This window comes from Lotus japonicus, chromosome 1 (genome assembly GCF_012489685.1).
Source record: "Lotus japonicus ecotype B-129 chromosome 1, LjGifu_v1.2".
NCBI classification, from domain to species: Eukaryota; Viridiplantae; Streptophyta; class Magnoliopsida; order Fabales; family Fabaceae; genus Lotus; species Lotus japonicus.
Genome location: NC_080041.1, coordinates 127,124,383 through 127,141,983, shown reverse-complemented (window position 1 = coordinate 127,141,983; position 17,601 = coordinate 127,124,383). Strand labels below are relative to the sequence as shown.

General features: G+C 35.7%; 2 protein-coding genes across 2 annotated transcripts; both read right to left on the bottom strand.

Moving 5' to 3' along the window:
* Positions 1-1,116: 1,116 nt before the first annotated feature.
* On the bottom strand, positions 1,117-7,215 carry LOC130730483 (tyrosine decarboxylase 2). Its single transcript, XM_057582500.1, has 13 exons — positions 7,089-7,215; positions 6,879-7,002; positions 6,486-6,558; positions 6,070-6,300; positions 5,712-5,875; positions 4,847-4,987; positions 4,210-4,269; positions 3,492-3,656; positions 3,316-3,372; positions 2,551-2,615; positions 1,986-2,109; positions 1,644-1,781; positions 1,117-1,572 (listed from the first exon to the last, which is right to left on the bottom strand). Coding segments are annotated over exons 1-13 (1,467 nt in total). The 5' UTR covers positions 7,091-7,215; the 3' UTR covers positions 1,117-1,449.
* Positions 7,216-8,346: 1,131 nt separating this feature from the next.
* Positions 8,347-17,313, bottom strand: LOC130730466 (pleiotropic drug resistance protein 1-like). The gene is made up of 23 exons (XM_057582480.1): positions 16,769-17,313; positions 16,377-16,497; positions 16,097-16,270; positions 15,838-15,997; positions 15,335-15,411; positions 15,173-15,226; positions 14,985-15,075; positions 14,601-14,902; positions 14,092-14,373; positions 13,693-14,009; positions 13,220-13,380; positions 13,012-13,115; positions 12,759-12,915; positions 12,577-12,678; positions 12,294-12,463; positions 11,870-12,202; positions 11,140-11,430; positions 10,968-11,051; positions 10,719-10,852; positions 10,047-10,274; positions 9,781-9,952; positions 9,064-9,318; positions 8,347-8,841 (listed from the first exon to the last, which is right to left on the bottom strand). The coding sequence occupies exons 1-23, from the start codon at positions 17,080-17,082 to the stop codon at positions 8,572-8,574; spliced, it is 4,353 nt and encodes a 1,450-aa protein (XP_057438463.1). The 5' UTR covers positions 17,083-17,313; the 3' UTR covers positions 8,347-8,571.
* Between the last annotated feature and the right edge of the window lie 288 nt (positions 17,314-17,601).

The window sequence follows — 17,601 nt, the reverse complement described above, 5'->3', positions numbered from 1 at the left end:
CGGGTACCCATGGGTTTGGGCAAAATTGCCATCCCTAACCCGGATTAAATAGTGAGTATCATTAGTGAGTATCATTGTCTTTTAATTTTAGTCCACTTAACTAGAAACAACAACTAATAATTTTATCTTATTCGATAACAAAGATAAAGTTTCTAGAATACTCTAAAATTGGTAGATTAATTATGTCTACGTATAATATTCCTACCTATCTAACAAAAAAAACATAATATGCCTAGATCAGGGCGTGCATCTACTAAGACAAGTAAGGCAATATTCTTACACCCAAAAGAAAAAATACTACTGAGACTTAATAGAGGTAATAAACATGGTCATGCATATAGTAAAGCAAGTAAGACAATTGCCTTAAGCCCAAAAAGAAAAAAATCGGGTTAGCTTGACCATAATTTTAACAACGTAGCTTTTGTATTCTTCTAAATGGAGCCAATTTTTCAGCATAGGATTAGAGGTTTAGTTGAATTTAAATGTTCAGGATAGGGAATTGTTAGAAGTCCCACATTGGCTAGAGATAAAGCATAGATAGCCTTTATATATGGTTGTGCAAACCTTAACTCTTGAGCTAGCTTTTGTGGTTGAGTATAGGCCTCCCAATTTCTAATATGGTATCAGAGCCTATCCTAGATCCATTTGTTGTTTGTTGTGGAGACCTCCCGTATATGGGGCACCCGTTGTTGTTGATCCCACGTTCCAGGTTGTTCAGTCCTGGACGTGAGGGGGTGTGTTAGAAGTCCCACATTGGCTAGAGATAGAGCATAGATAGCCTTTATATATGGTTGTGCAAACCTTAACTCTTGAGCTAGCTTTTGTGGTTGAGTAAAAGCCTCTCAATTTCTAATAGGAATTGGTCCTTTTCAAATGGATTGGAATCATCCTTTTGGAGTAACAGTTTAGTTACTCTTGAAAGATGGACATTATAGTTACTCTTGAAAGATGGACATTATCAGTATGTCCAAGCTGATTCAGGGAGGCCATCATAGAACTTCGTATACATTTCTTTTTTTATAAACTAAATACAAATTTTAATAGAACCCAACATATTTAGTGTCTATGAGGAAAAAAAAGTTTCAAAATTTTCACATGACATGAAATTTTAACATATGAGAATCCAATCGAATGGGGGCTTGTTTCACATTGACAAAAACAATAGTAATGAATTACAAGAGATTTTGTTGCAGGGTTTGCTCTGTGCTGTCTACAATTGGCAATTATTGATGAGTTAAAGAAAAAGAATGCTGCTTAAGACAAACTTACAGGCTTACAGCACAAGACAACACTGCCAAATGAAGGATTTATGTATAATAATAAGAGCAAACCGGGTGCTATAAAGCTTCCGCTATGTGTAGAGAAAAGAATCACAAAACAATGTTGTCATGTGAAACCTTGGATGTTTCAGAAAGCAATGGTTGATGCTGGGAGCAGAGCAGACTCATCCTATAAACTCTCAAGTAGAGCAGTGGCTTTATCTTGCAAAATTTGCCACGCCATGGTGACATGCCTCTTTTCTGTCAATGGTGCTCCTACTGCAAGACGTAGAATGTACTCACCTGATAGAACCTGCACATGTAGGTTATTGTCAAGGAAAAATACATTGGTGAAAACAGAACAAAACTTTGAAGAATGCATACCGTGTGTGTTATGAAAATTTTTCCTGTTGAATTTACTGACTCCAGTAGATCACGATTTAGCTTATTGCCATGATCTTCAGAGTTGGAGGGAGGCAAAAGCCGGAAGCAAATTAAAGAGAATGTGCGGGGTGCAACGGCCTGCGTTGTACATGATTTATTGCAAGTTTTTTCGCGATATAATGCAGATACTTAAATACAAAGATAAGACATTCATATTTGGCATCTTTGACTTCAAAACCATTATTTTACAGCAAAACTCTAACACCAGGATAGAGTTATCCATTCGATGTATTATGCAATTTATTTGAGAATAGTGAATTAGGTTTTTACAAGGAAGAATACCTTGAATCTTGTGTCCTGACCAACAAGTTCCTCAAAATAAGCAGCCATCGCAATATGGCTTCTTATGTGACTTTGCAGACCTTCCAATCCATAAAGTCTCAACACCATCCACAGTTTTAATGATCTGATGCCCAGTGTAAGTCCAATTAGCAATGTTACAAGTCCGATGACATTTATACAAATTTTTATTAGGAAGAGGTACTAAGGATTTAACAGAAATTAGAACATCTGAGGTTCTTGCAACCTTTCAAATGGAAAAGCGAAGAAAGAAAGAAAGAAACCAGTACACATACAAATTCATGAAATTCAAGAAATACTTATACTACAAATCACAATCACTTATTAAATAAAGAGTACATTCAGTTTTAAATGAGTCAGGAGTCCGAAAGGCATGAATGATGCTTCTAATATGCATGATCATCTGTATATATGCATGTAAATTTTCTCTCTACAAAATAAGTCAAGTTGAGAGGGAACGAGAGATTCCAATATCACATAAACATATCATTCTATTAATAGAAAGCAGTGACAAAGTGTTTCTAAAGGAAAGCTTTGAAAGACACACCTAAAGCGACGCCCGAGAGGAATTTGCCAATCTTTGTAATCTATGACCAGGTTTCCTTGAGTAGCCTGCAAATTCAATAGCATAAGCAGACAATTAGACAAGGGCTTAATAACAGTATCTGCAACATTTTAAACACTTGCTTCTTGTCTAAGATACATTTCCCACATGACCCTGTTCCCTCAAGATAAGACCAAATCCATGAAAGGAAGAAAAGAGGGATATACCAGAAAAAGAATTGGCAAACAAATAATTCCAGGTTTATTTCTTGGTCATCCAAAAGGTATTTTTTTCTCATTGCATTTGAAGCAGGTCTACATAGGAAGAGGAAAAAGAGGAAGAAGGATATTGCAGGTGCTGCAATTTTGTTTGTTTCTTTTATTTTTCCCCCTTTCCTTCTTTAATAGCTTACAATGTAAGGTAACTCTAGAGTACCATATTATAATAACACAATTTTGTACCTGGATAAATATTATTTTAGGTTCCTTCAAAGCCGAATAGCCCTTCCTATTAGACACAATGAATAACCATTGATATTTTTCAAAATTATTCAAGTCTGAAGAATAAACTTATAAATTTCATGTGATACTCAAATATGATAATATCCTTGACTGAATGAAATCTAGTTTAACAATAATAAAAGAAATTACAAATGTATTGAAAGCTCCACACATGCACAAAGAAAAAAACTAAGGTGATACAAGAGTTTGAAAACCTCTCACAGCAAAACTTCAATAAAAACCACAAGCATGAAAATTGAAACTTAACCTTGTTTTTCAGAAATTCAGGATTTGTAGACAGTGACTGGATCAGAGCACTCCTGTCCTGTTATGACAAGCATGAGAATATACACTTTGATTTATGTACATTCTTTATTTTGTAGTAAATTGAAATGTTACAAACATAGAAGCAAAAGTGACATTGAGAAAAGTTATTATTGATACCTTCACCCAAAGTAGTGAACAGTCAAAATTTGTCAAGAACCATTTATGTGCATTCATGTTAAAAGAGTCTGCTTCTTCAACACCATCAATGTGGTGGCGGTACTCTGGACATATAGAGGCACTGCCAGCATATGCAGCATCCACATGAAACCAGATTGTGTTGGTCTGCCAAGAAGACATGCATAACAAGCATTATCATATGGTAATGCGGACTCAAAAATGAGAAACATTTTATACAGGTTATCTCATAGGCAATCCTACAAAAGCTTATAATTGTGGATGGATGTTCAAGAACCTAACCTCTTAGATCATGACAAAAAAAGGGCTTAGTCTAAGAGTTGGAAAATTCATGTCGCAATTTTTTCTCTGTTGCAACTCCACAAACCACAAAATCATTATTTCGTTGAATTCCTAACTTACAGCATAATCATTTCCAGTTTTCATCTATCTAGCTGTCTTCCTAGTTCCTCATACTGTCACATACTTTTTTTAAACACTTTGTTGTCAATCTCCATAATGTCATTATCTCGTTGAGTTTCTGACTTACTGCAAAATCACTTCCAGTTTTCATCTATCTAGCTGTTTCCCTAGTTCCTTATATGGGTCACATAACTTTTTTTAAATAGTTTGTTGTTAATATCCTCACTACAATGCATCAATGGTTGCAGTTGAACTAGCAAGTTTTATCACCAATCCAATTACAGAATCAATATATTACCTTAGCTATTTCTGCCAATGCAGGCAGAGGATCAACTGCTGTTGATGAAGTCGTACCAACCTGCATGCATAAATGCAGAGTTGATGTCAATACCAGAAATTTAATATCCACCAACAATAGACTCTAGAAGCACCTCAAAGTGATATAAATATTCAGATACGTCCTCGTCCATCAACAAGTAAAACAGAAGTACAGAATGAACATTAGTGCGCCAAATGTTTACCACATTAATCATCCATTTAGAGAAATCAACAAGGATATATGATCCCTTAACCCAATGATCAGATTAATACACACAACATCCAACCAGAAATATCCTTGACTTTACAATTTAAGATCCAGAAAGAAATTTTTTCATGAATCTAAGGGCTATTGACCTCTGGACTCTGGAATCACATCTGTCCAGCAATAAACAATGAAGAAACAAAGCTCCTACAACAAGGATATATGATCCCTTAACCCAATGATCAGATGAGTTGAGTAGTTTCTAATTTGTAAATCCAATATACTGGTAAGATAAAAGATAAACAAAAAATCTTGGATATAAGACACACACTCACACAAAAGATGGATAATTAAGTTAATGCACTGTAAAGCAATTTAGCACAAACTAATATTAGAAGCCATTAATTCTTACAGTAGCACACAAGAAAAAGGGAATAAGACCGCTGGCAATGTCTCTTGAAATTGCTTCAGAAAGTACATCAGGAGAAAGCGCAAAATTTGTGGAAGAATCAGTTTTAAGCAACCTGCAAAGCTCTGGATTAAGTCCAGCTATCTGCCAATGAAAATTAAAAAACCATTGTAATAAATCATCAAAATGATCTACTTGATGATAATGCTATCTTCAAGGATGCAACCATGCATCACTTTGAAAGACTTCTTTTCCAAAATGTGAGGTTCAATGCTAAGACCCATTCCGTTAATAAAAGACAGCTTGTTTACCACATGTGTCAAGGGTTAGAAAACTTAGTATAAAAATACCGTAGAATATCAAAAGACTATAACTATAATTTAGATATCAGATGGTGATTTGACTTAATATAATGTACTAATACAACCACAAGGGGATAATAACCCCAAACATTTTAATACATAAGAATAGGTTTGCATTTTCTAAGATGAGTCAAGAAAACTATTCAATTTCATCATTTTGTAAATTATTTACAAGTATGAATATTGAATTAAAATATAATTTAAACAGTCCCTTCCCCAGATAAAATAACAAAGTCAAAAACAGTTCAGAATCAAAGATAGTAGATTTTAAAAAAGTAAAAGGTCTCATTGACCATGACATAAAATACCAATGAATAAAAATTTAAGTTTAAGATATGGCTGGTGGCATTTAAATAAATCAGAAAGCAATTAACAATTGTCAACAAGAGTTATCAATGACCAGTTAGTTGATGGAAAACATACTACAGCGAAGGAGAAAAAGGGAACCATATATCATTTATAATGACTAGATGGCTCTTTTCATTTTTATGTGGTACTGAAGGTACCTGGCAAGCTTTTTGTAAAGCAGAGTGTGTTTGATCTGATGCATACGTCACAAGCTTAGGAAGGGCATCCCTTCCAACCCTCCTCAATATCTTGTCACGGGCGGCCACCAAGACAACTAGCACAGCCTCACTAGCTGTTCCCTGTATAACTCCACCACCTTGCCCTGCAACAAAATCACATCCCATGTTTCACAAGTTCAAATATCTCAATATTTGAGTTTCTATGAATAAACTTTCCCGGGTCCATATGCCGTTTAGTTTCAAATTTTGATCATCCATGAACTTCATTCAATTAGCAGCTTAATGAAATCAAGCATGAATCATGAGCCAACAAACTCCTCCAAACCCATGACCTTACCAGTAGAATAGAAATTATCAGGCAAATTGAGCGCCTTGGCAAGCCAGTCCAGGACAATTGTTTCGAGTTCGGTTGCAGCAGGAGAAGTTATCCAGCTGAAACCCACAATGTTAATACCAGCACTGAGCATCTCTCCTAGAAATCCAGCAATGCTACTGTTGGAAGGAAAATATGCAAAATAATTTGGGCTTTGCCAATGTGTCACCCCTGGCAATATCTTTTCCTTTACATCTACAATATGAAATATGTTTCAGCCATCTCAAACAAAGTAAAAGAAAAAAAAAACTGTCTTAGAGAGTAATTTAATAATATCATGCTAGAATAGGTCACATAATTCTATGACAAACAAAACATGACATAATAATATATTGAATGAAAGAAAAGGTTAATTCAGAAACCCAAGTAAGAAATTTCACCATCCAAAACCTGTTGCAATGACTCAGGATAAGTAGGAGCAGAATCAGGTAAAAGCTTCCCAAGATAACCTGGCTGCAACAAGGTAAAATCTTGTAACAAAAGGACATGTTCACAATGACCACAAGCAAGTAAGAAATATTATCATTCCGCTTGGATACAGACTAAAAGCGCACTTATTGGAGCTTATCTACTAGAAAAAAGCACTGGATAAATTCCAATAAGTGCTTTTTACTCTGCATCCAAACAAGCTCTATAAGCAATAAAAAACAACATGGGGCAATCATAATCATCATCTATAACCATATATTAAAGAAACTCACTATCTTCTATGTTTCATTCCAATAAGAAAGCTAAAATCACTGCAATACAGTCATTCATTTAGCTGGTAGTACCTCAACTTGGCTAAGAACTGGGTAATTTTCAATGGTTTTGTAGTAATCAGCAATGAAATCAACCATCTTATGACCCTGCTCTCTGAGTTGCTCAGCATCCATTGGTCTCAACCCATTTCCTTCCCTGTACAATTTCAAACACCAACAACATTGAATGAATGAAAGAGATGAAAATCATTGTATGAATTTGATACATTTGTTGCAACTCACATCGCAAAAGTTTCGAACGTTTGACTCTGTTGACGTTGTTGTTTACACTGCACTGTGTTACTCTGATGAGAAGAGAGATAGACCACACAACATTCGATGATCACAGTGTGTGTGCACAGTGCACACCAACCAGGAAGAGGAAATAAAATTATAAAATTTATTTGTATTTATTCAACAGAAAGAAACAAAAGGAATCTAAATAAATTATTATTTTTTTGAAAGTAAATAAAATGTTTAATAATAGTAACTTTTTTTTGCACATATTGGAACAAGATATAATAGTAATACCCGTTTATTTACAATTTCTTAACATTAAAAAATTATTCTTGTTTGAGTAAAAAAAAAATTTATTAAAATATTTTTTAGCTATAAAATATAATATATACCCGTCAAGAAACAGTGACGGAGGTTTCCGTCACGATATAGCGACGGAAATATCTTTCACAAAATAGCGACGGATGTATCCGTCACAAATTGGTGACGGAATCGTCCGTCACAACATCCATCACAAAGCAGCGACGGAGTTGTATATCACAAAAAAGTATCCGTCACAAAATAGCGATGGAAGTGAGTCCGTCACAAATTTCAGCGACGGATATATCCGTCATGAAACAGCGACGGAAAAATCCATCACGAATGTCGACGGAAATATCGGTCAAATTTAGCGACGGATGAACCCGTAAATTGTGACGGTAATATCCGTCGCAGAACAGTGACGGGAATGTCCGTCCCAAATCGTGAAGAATTATCCGTCACAAAATAGGGTATGTAGCGACGGATTTTATCCGTCACAAAGTTCCATTTTGGTTGCTTCTCCAATTCACCTAGGCGAAAGATTTATGACAATAAGAGCTAGCTTTGATAGATTGGATAGGATGAAGACAGAGATAAAAAAAAGAGAGAGAGTTAGATAGGAATATGAAAAAATTGCCAAAAGAAAATGTTAGAAGCACATTTTTAGTATTCTTTTTATTGAATACTAATGAAAAAACAATTTTTGTTCTAAACGTAAAAGATTTATTGAATTGAAAAAGAGTCTAGATACAAGTCATCTCCATAAAAGACTAACACAATATTAACAGCGAAACAAAAAACGAAAAGCAAGGGAAAAAACGATCATGGCATAGAAAGCACTAACAACGAAAACGACGCAAAAATGCAAATCCAGAATGTTAAATTTAAGTCCCACTAAATAACCTTTCTATTATAAAACTTGTTTAAATTTCATCAAAATAAAAAGGTACTATTAAATAGAGAATGCTACAGAAACCACTTTTTAGCATAGTATGTGTGTAATAAAAACCTCCACTCAAATCTTTTAATATTTGAGGAAGAAAAGAAGGAATGAACATATGCATTCCTTGATTACATCAAATTTCACTAACCCTGTATTATCTAGCTAAATAAAAGAATACATATAGCTAGCTATGTCGATCTTTCTTATTGGAATAGCCTATATATTCACAAAATTTGATTGGCATTCTTAACGCCGCTGGAAATTAAACATCTTGATTGATATGGCAAAGACCAATGCAAAAACCACTGGGAATGCAACAATGACAGCTGCAACCACTCCAAGAAAATCATGCTTGAAACCAAAGTAGTCTCTCACAAAGCCGTCAACTGTTGTTTGTGTTCCATCACTGGATTCAATGTTGTGTTTTATATCTCCATACTGTGAAGCTACTAATCCATACAAACTCCAAGCCACTGGATTAGCCCAAGAATACCACCTCCACCAAACTGGGATCCTCTGTTAGTTCATGCCATAAAATAATTAGTTATATACTTTTATTATTAGAAGGTGCAAATATAAAGTGCATGTTTGAAATTCATATCCAAAAAATCAATTCTGGTAAGAAGTTTCTGTGAGTGGCTTAGTGACTTCTCGGCGTTAGAATTGATTTTGAGGAACGAAATACCTATGCAAACATGCTCAAAGTGTACTAGGTGTGAAAAAGAAGCAAAAACTTACTGGTCTTGGGACTATGAATCCTGAGAAGAGATTCCACACTGCAAAGAATGCTGAGGAAACTATAGCTGAAATGTGTTGGTTTGGGGTCACAGCCACTGACATCATGCCATAGTAGGTGAAGTACAGGAATGTGAAATACATGAAGAAGAGGTACCAGAAAAATTTAGCCACAGTCCATTCATAACCAATCATTGCATAAACTATACAGCCATACACTATAGCTTGTAAAAGAACATATGGGAGCTCAATTAGAACCTGCAAAAGAAGATGAAGATTAGAAAGAAAGTAGAGGTGAACTATTCACACATAATAGAGTAAGTAAAAGCAATAATTTTATATCTTCCTAATTGTTTTTTTGTATTCTAAATACATTAAACAAACCTAAGTTTTATATGATATTTTCTTTTGGAGTGAATGCTCAAGTTCATTCCCAGCGTGGTTAACAAATTAGTTCTTGGACTTAACAAAATAGCAATAACATCCTCAATCTATTCTATGCAGGTCACACTCGTCCTCCTTAATCCCTTAATAAGGACTAGTTTGATGGACAGAAACAAGGGTGGAGGACTAATGTGACATGCAAGACATAGATTGAGTATCCTATAAAGGTTGGGGAAGAATTTGGGAGTTCACCCCTCTTCTTCATAAGCAAGATAATTTAAGAGGATATAGAAACACTCAAATAAAAGACAAGTTTATAAAATAAGGAATGCTTGCCTGAGCAAAAGCATATGCCAAAGCTGAATACATTCCAGCAGCTCTTTCTCTATAAAAGACTGTTCTCTCAACAGCAACCACTGGCTGCACTGCATTAGCATTCTTGACGCCAATGAAAAGAACAGCAGCATACATGGACCCCATGGAATTAAATAGATCTTGTTGCTTTTTACTGCAATTGTCAATGTGAAATTCTAGCGTCAGACAACAGAGAAGTCACAAGAGTTTGAAGCAATAATATTTTCAAGTTTCCAGTTTGATCTTACATGTTGGAGCCAAGGTTCCAAAACATGCTCCCCAGCAAAACACCCACAGCAGTTGAGTAAAGAAATCTTATGGCAGTGTATATAGGGTTGCGCCAGTAAGACCAGTGTTGTTTCCATAAACAAGCCATGAATTGGGTGAAAAAAGACCTTGAATACTGTGAAGGGAAATAGAGTTCTTTTGAACCTGAATCTGGAGTACTCAATTCTTGAATAAGCTCTTTGTTTCTCCTGAAACAAATGTCAAAGACCATTTTATATCATCAAATATTCTATTTTGGAGTAAATGGTCAGCTGGGTCCGTGAAAGATTTTGCTATCGACAAGATAGTCACCAGAAGAAGGATATATGTTCGAAGTCTTTAAATGTGTAAGACGCCACTCAAGTTACTTGTAGGGAGTAACTTAACTGACGATTTAGTTTACCAAATCTGATCGTTGGGAGGACTAACTAGATTGACACTTTACACATGTAGCTACATTGGAACATATTTCCTTCTTCCAGAGACTAACTTGCTGGGCGGCAAATTCTTCTAGAGACCCAGTTGACCATTACTCTTCTATTTTGTAAGTCAAAACTTGCAACAAAAATATTCTTTTACTTTTTTCATTATGTGCTTTCTGGCAGATTATTTTCCAATTCTAATTTGATTAAACTCAATACAATTTAAAATACCTGCACAACTCTGAATTTTTGTATACATCAGCAAAATCAACCTCCAATTCTGTTTCTTTAGCCGCGGAAGTAACTTCCAACATCCATGTTGCTGGATTATAGCCATCTTTAATCTTATTGACACCTTGGATTCCCTTCAAGATTAACATGTTCACATCAGTGAAATTTTACATGAAGATGAAATTGTGAAGTAAAAAGAAAATTGACTTCAATATTCACTATTTTTCATAGAATTTCCATTTTTTTTACCTCAAAGTAACTAATTAATTGGGAAGAATGATGTCCAAGGGGCCCCACATATATCTCTTGCCCTCCTTGCTTCATTAGAAAAAGCTGCATTTCATTGTGAAAAAAATTAGAAACACAGAATGGAAGTGGAAAAAAATAAAATTGCAACATTTCTTGATTCTTTCTATTTCACCTCATCAAAAGATTCAAATATATCAATGCTAGGTTGGTGGATTGTACAGACAACTGTTCTTCCAGTGTCCACTGTGTTCCTAACTGTTCTCATTACAATGGCAGCTGCTCTTGCATCAAGCCCAGAAGTTGGTTCATCCATGAATATTATAGAAGGATTTGCCACAAGTTCAACTGCAATGGTCAACCTTTTCCTTTGCTCTGTTGATAGACCAGTCACACCAGGCAATCCCACTAATGCATGCCTTACTGGTTTCAGTTCTACAAGTTCCATTACTTCCTCAATAAACATCTGCAACCATTAGTCAGATTCAAACTTAGTAACATTAATAAAAAAAAAATGCAACTAGAGCATGGAGTTTGAAGGAATGAACATATACGGGTGGTCTACTTATAAGTGGTCTCTGGTAAATATAGATGCACAGGCTCTGATACATCTTAAAGTTCAGGATATGCCTAACTTGTTCTACCATTTATAAGGACTATTTTGGTCATACCTCTAGTCAATGTAAGACTTCTCAATATTTTCATATTTTCATGACATGAAAATTTAAACTACTGATAAAATCTACTAGAATAGAAAAAGCCACACTTGGACATGGACGCAATATGGTTAAAATCGCTACTTCATGGAAGTCACGAATGTTCAAACTGATTAACAACCGATATCAAACCAAAAATTGTAAAAATGAAAGCCAAGATTTGATAAGGCATGGGATTCAGATACCAACCTTCCTGGTTTCAGCATCAATGTCAGCGGACAATCGAAGCCACGCCGAATAGAACAAGGATTCATACACAGTAACGTGAGGAGAATGAATATCATTTTGCTCACAGTATCCAGAAATCCTTGCAAATGTTTCATGCTTCTTTGGATGCCCAGAGACCGTGATGTTTCCTCCAATATAGCCCCCAGTTTTTCTACCAGCAAGAACATCCATCAGGGTTGTTTTACCAGCACCTGTGACACCCATCAGTGCAGTGAGAACACCTGGTCTGAAAGCTCCACTGACACCCTTCAGAAGAACTAGCCTATCCTCAGAGACACCGCGGTTCCTCATTTCCTGCAAGTATTTAATAGTTATCATTTCATGATAATACAATGAAAGCTTAATGAAGGCTTAAACCACATTAATTATTTTGTTTCTACATTACCTGTGGCATGTCAACAGCATATGTTACTTCATCAAAGGTGATGGAATGTGGCTCAAAAGGAAGAACCATTCCTCTTTTTCTGTTATGATTGGTCTCTGCAGCAATTTCTTCTTGTCTAGTTATTGAAGTTCCAGGAGAGGTGCTTCCACTAATACTTTCACCATTTCTCACTGTGAAGTAGCACCAATGTTACCCCATCAAGTGTTATGTGAATAGAAAATCAACTATTTCTTATCTACACATTTGACATTACTACATTTTCTATTGTTAAGGGATTAAGTACCTCTATTTGAGTTCTGAGAAAAGCTATGTTTTCTTTTACTACCACTATTTTGCTCATTGCTTTGAGGTTCCTCTGATATAACAGTCCTATGCTTCCTTAGTGCTGCATAATGAATTTTGTGATATGAATCAGTACATGTTGCCTTAACTGAATTATTATGCATTTCAAGAGAAGACACTCACGGTTCAAGAATGTGAGAGCAAGGATATAGCCAAAGTTGAAAAACAATGTGTATCCAACCATGGCCCCAACACCTATCCAATACCAGTATGATTGAGTGAAGAACCCACGCGATTTCAAAACTTCAACTCCTAGAGGCTCAGTTGAGTTTGGTAAAACCTTTTCATAAGAAAATATATCCAGAAATCAGATTATTTATATGATAAGGAAGGCATAAAAATGAACATAAATATTAGTTAAAAAGATAAAACTTACATGTCTCCATTTATCTCCAAGGAACTCATTATTTACCATGGCATTTTGTCCATACATCATAGGTGATATCCAGAAGGCCCATATCCACCATTTTTTTATATTTTCTGTGGGAATAAAGCAAAGAAATTAGAGAAACACTGTTAGTCTAGAACATAATTGGAGAAATAATGCATTTTTTTGTTGTGTACTTGTGAATATGATATGATACCTTTTGATAGGACAAAACCACTCATAGAAAAAAGGATGGCAAGTGCAAAAGACCCAAATGTTAGAGCTACTGTAATTTCTCTCCCAACTGCTGCGATGAATCTGAATAATCCAGAAGCCATTTGGTTTACTAGTACAAGAAGGATGTACTGCCTAAACAATCTGCATTACATAGATAAATAAGTACATATCAATATTTCTTTAGCAGGAACCAAATAAGGAAAATGATTTGTAGACGTTCGCATAGTGCAGACACCCAAGATTGAGATACCAAGAGAAGATAGAGAAAAAATAAATGTGATATATGATAGATGCGATAAGAAAATATAGATTTAGAGAAAAATTGGGCGTTTGTGAGTTGTCTGCACTGTTTGTGAGTGAGTGTCTAAGTATAATGACTGTTCAAATAAAAATTGAGACAAGAGTGAAAAGATCAATGAATGCTGAGAACTAGTTAAAACATAGCCCCGTTACCTTCCAACATGTGGATCAAAACCAATGACATAGTATGTGAGGAATACCCAAACACCCACTTCCACAAAAGTCATGGGGATTTTCAGGATCCATGCAGGAAGAGCATAGGCCCATGGAGGGAAAAAACGGTATTCCCTTTGCTTGTAGAAAACAGGAAGCCTTGAAACAACCATGGAAAGCTCAGCCATCCCATTGAACATAATCACAACCACCCCATAGAACAGTGCACCTACATATATACCTCCATGAGCCACTGAGTCTCTATGCATCTCAGTCCTGAGGAAAATGGTCATGGCAATCATTGCACTCACAGCAAGCTAAAAGGAAAATGTACTAGTCAGTAATGGAATTGAATAATGTACACATCGTGAAATAAAAATGTCCAATTTCCAAACATACTTGGCAAAGCTTGAAAATGTAGACAAATGAATTTCGCTTCATTAGTAAATATTCTCTTGATAAGCAAGCTTTTAACAGATCCCATTTTCCCACTCCATACTTTTTAGTTGTCAAAGCAGCTGGGTGGCTCTTAGACTTGTCAAATTCAGTAGCAAGTTCATCACCAAGCCTTCTTCCAACATGAAATGTCTGCAATGCCTCAGCAAACTCTTCTGATGTGACAAATCTATAAGGTTGATCTTTGTGTGCCCAGTACTGCTCCTGATCTTTCCTTGATGTCACCTATAACATAATAATTTTACTAGTCAAAATTAAATTGTATTTTTTTGTTAGAAATATGATATAAAAATGTTGGTTCAGGACATGACACGGTATCAGAATCTCTATGACCAAGTAATCTAAAGATCGATCTTTGTTTCCTCCACTATTCTATTAAAAAAGTTGAGTTTCAGCTCAAGGTGGGTGAGCTTGTGCATACATGTTATTAGAGAAGGCACAATGATACTTACTTCTTGCAAAAAGTCTGCAACTCCTTTCCTCTCAGGACATTGAAAACCCATTGATTCAAAAAATTCAAGCACGTTTTCGCGAGGACCTTGGTACACAATGTGACTGTCAGAGAGTAGGATAATGTCATCAAAGAGGTTGTAAGTCTCTGGTGCTGGCTGGAGGAGTGAGATGACTGCAGTTCCTTTGAAAATGTGGACATTTTGCTTGAGTGAATTCACAATTTGGTAAGTTGTTGAGCTATCCAAACCGGTAGATATTTCATCCATGAAAAGAGCTTTAGCTGGTCCAACCAGCATCTCCCCTGTATAGATTCATAACTATGAAACATTCTCTCATAATTTAATGAGGTGATAAAACATGAACTGAAATCAGGTTTGTTTTACCTGTTGTAACGCGTTTCTTTTGTCCACCAGAGATACCTCTTAACATGGCATTTCCTACAACAGTATCAGCACAGACCTCAAGTCCCAAAACCTGCAAAGGTATGGCAAAGAAACATGAGACTTCTGAACAAAAATTATTAAAATGAATTCTTGATGATTGGAGATGGCTTTGTAAGGATGAATTTTACCCTGAGGACATAATCTGTAATCAAATTTGCCTTCTGGCCTTCAGTTGCTACAGCCTGAGCATTATGAGCCAAAAGAACAACCATTTAATCATCACTCATCATCTCTATTTGTATAGAAATACAAAAAAACTCAACACTGATAAATTATGGCCTCTATGTTACCTTCATGTAGACATCAATATCTGGATCAGGCTTGATATTTGACTCTTTCTCTCTTCTGGATAATTCTGCTAACAACTCTGTAGGGGGTCAACAACATCACTATTTAGTACAGTCAAAGCTCATCTAAAATGTCAGCATGTATTTTCAAAACTGGATTTAATAATCTCAGCTTGTCTACTAATCGTGTGTTTGGTTTCCCGTGGGCGAACCTCATAATCAATACAATTCTGACAAGGTAAAATCAATTTTGAGCGATGATTGGGAGTCATTTTCGAGAACCGATTTCTGTCCCAAAACCAATTATGATAGAAGCTAGAGATAGTAGTTTTTGCATATAACATATCAATTGTGAGATTTTACAACTAAATTTCACAGCATTGCCCTACAAAAAACACTTTTTCATAAACGTATCCAAACATAAATCACTTCATTTTCAACTCCCTTTTACTATAGTAGATTTACCAAAATCAATTGTAACAACGCTAATGCAAACACGCACTAACCATAACGAGGCCCAACCCCTTGGACTCTTGCTGAGAAGGCCAAGGTTTCTCTTACAGTCATTTCTCCCATGTGAAGATCATTTTGATCAACATAAGCAGCAGTTCTTTGGGGCACAAACTCATTCATCCCATGACCATTGTAAGTCACCTTTCCAGTGAACTGATCAAGAAGCCAGACTATATTAGTTAGAGATCCAAGATTTAAAAATAGAGCTAAAACATGAAAACATTATATATCTTCTCTTTAATGTATTCTCACCTTTAACTTTGGATCAAGTTTTCCAGCCAATGCCAAAAGGAGTGTAGTTTTTCCAGAACTTGGAGGGCCCAAAAGCAATGTCATTCTGGAAGGCTTTATTATTCCACTAACATCCTTGAGAATATTAATATGTTGTCTTTTACTTGGAAGTACATGAAGAGAGCTCAACAAGCTCTTTTAAAAATTAAAAGAAAAAAAAACAAATTATTAGCACATTAATTAAGTTCTACTTCAATAAGGTTATATAGCAAGTTCTACTATGAAAGTTTCTACCACTTACCTCCACTATATTAACCATGAAGTTAGAGAAGGTTGGCAAATTTCTACTTCCTACATGAACTTCTGCTTCAATGTTCAAGTGCTCATATCGAACTTCTATAGTAGGAAGATCAATTCCAACTCTGATAAGAAAGAAGAAGAGGAGAAGCCATCAAAGTCAAGAATTGAAATCTTCTGTCCTCAAACTGTTTCATTTCTCATCACACCAATAAAATTTTAACATGTCAATTAAAAATCGTAAGTTCGTAACCCCCACCCCCCCCGACTCATGTGACACGACAAGATTTCATTGGTTTGACAGGAAATTGAGACACCATTTGGTGTTTCGTCAAAATTAAGCATATATCTCTATTAAAATCTAAAGCAAGAAATGAGAGTGGGATTATCAGTCACCTATCAAGCCTGTGTCTAAGCTTGAGCAAAAACCTCTCATTGTCCTCTTCAGCAAGCTTCACCAGCCTTTCAAGCAAAGCTCTTTTTTCTTGCAACCCAAGTTTCTTGATCTCTATCTCAGTGGCTTCCCCTTCAGGTGAAGTCAACAAGCCTTTCCTCAGACGCGCAAACGTAGGGAGTTTCTGAATTGCTGCCCATTTGAGAGCTTCTTCATCATCTTCCTCTTGGCGGAAGGAGTTAGAGAAGATCTCATCAGCATCACTGTTCCTCCAAATTGATGAACTGCCATTCCTGAAACTACCCCCACCTTCCATGACCCCAGACCAAAAGTTTTCTCCTTTATGCAACACTAACTAAAAAGTAACTCTTTTCCATAAACAGCAACAAATCTGGAGAAAAAGGTATTGAAAAATTGAAAGTCAGTCACTAGCTATAACTTTGTATTAGTTAATTTGTTTCTGTTGGCCTTGTTTACTATGGTCAGAAGGACTCAATTCCTCTGATTCCCTATGGCTTAATGGGAATCCATTTTGGGATACATATATAGACAGAGAGGAACGCACATGGGGCTTTCATATTTTGTGATGTCAAAATTAATGGGTGTTCATGCCAACTAGTACAGTTTATTTTCTCTTTCACTTCCTTTGACGAAAAGCAACTAAATAATGACTGGATATAATATTATTTTTGCATTAACATAACATGAACATATGGTGGTGACATACTGACATCATTGATTATTTCTTGAAAATAAAACACATCTACATCTACATTGTTCAATGAAACCACCGCCCGTATATGACTCATCCGTAAATATTTATCCCTACATTTTT

What these genes read in the sequence shown, in the direction of transcription:
- LOC130730466 (XM_057582480.1), bottom strand. Translation starts at nt 17,082, where the DNA reads ATGGAAGGTGGGGGTAGTTTCAGGAATGGCAGTTCATCAATTTGGAGG. An exon ending in TTTGATCCACATGTTGGAAG is followed by an intron (nt 13,381 to 13,692) that starts GTAACGGGGCTA and finishes TATGTAATGCAG; the next exon opens with ATTGTTTAGGCAGTACATCC. An exon ending in AATTAATTAGTTACTTTGAG is followed by an intron (nt 10,853 to 10,967) that starts GTAAAAAAAATG and finishes TTAATCTTGAAG; the next exon opens with GGAATCCAAGGTGTCAATAA.
- LOC130730483 (XM_057582500.1), bottom strand. An exon ending in TGATAATTTCTATTCTACTG is followed by an intron (nt 5,876 to 6,069) that starts GTAAGGTCATGG and finishes ATTTTGTTGCAG; the next exon opens with GGCAAGGTGGTGGAGTTATA. An exon ending in CTGAATTTCTGAAAAACAAG is followed by an intron (nt 2,616 to 3,315) that starts GTTAAGTTTCAA and finishes TTGAATTTGCAG; the next exon opens with GCTACTCAAGGAAACCTGGT.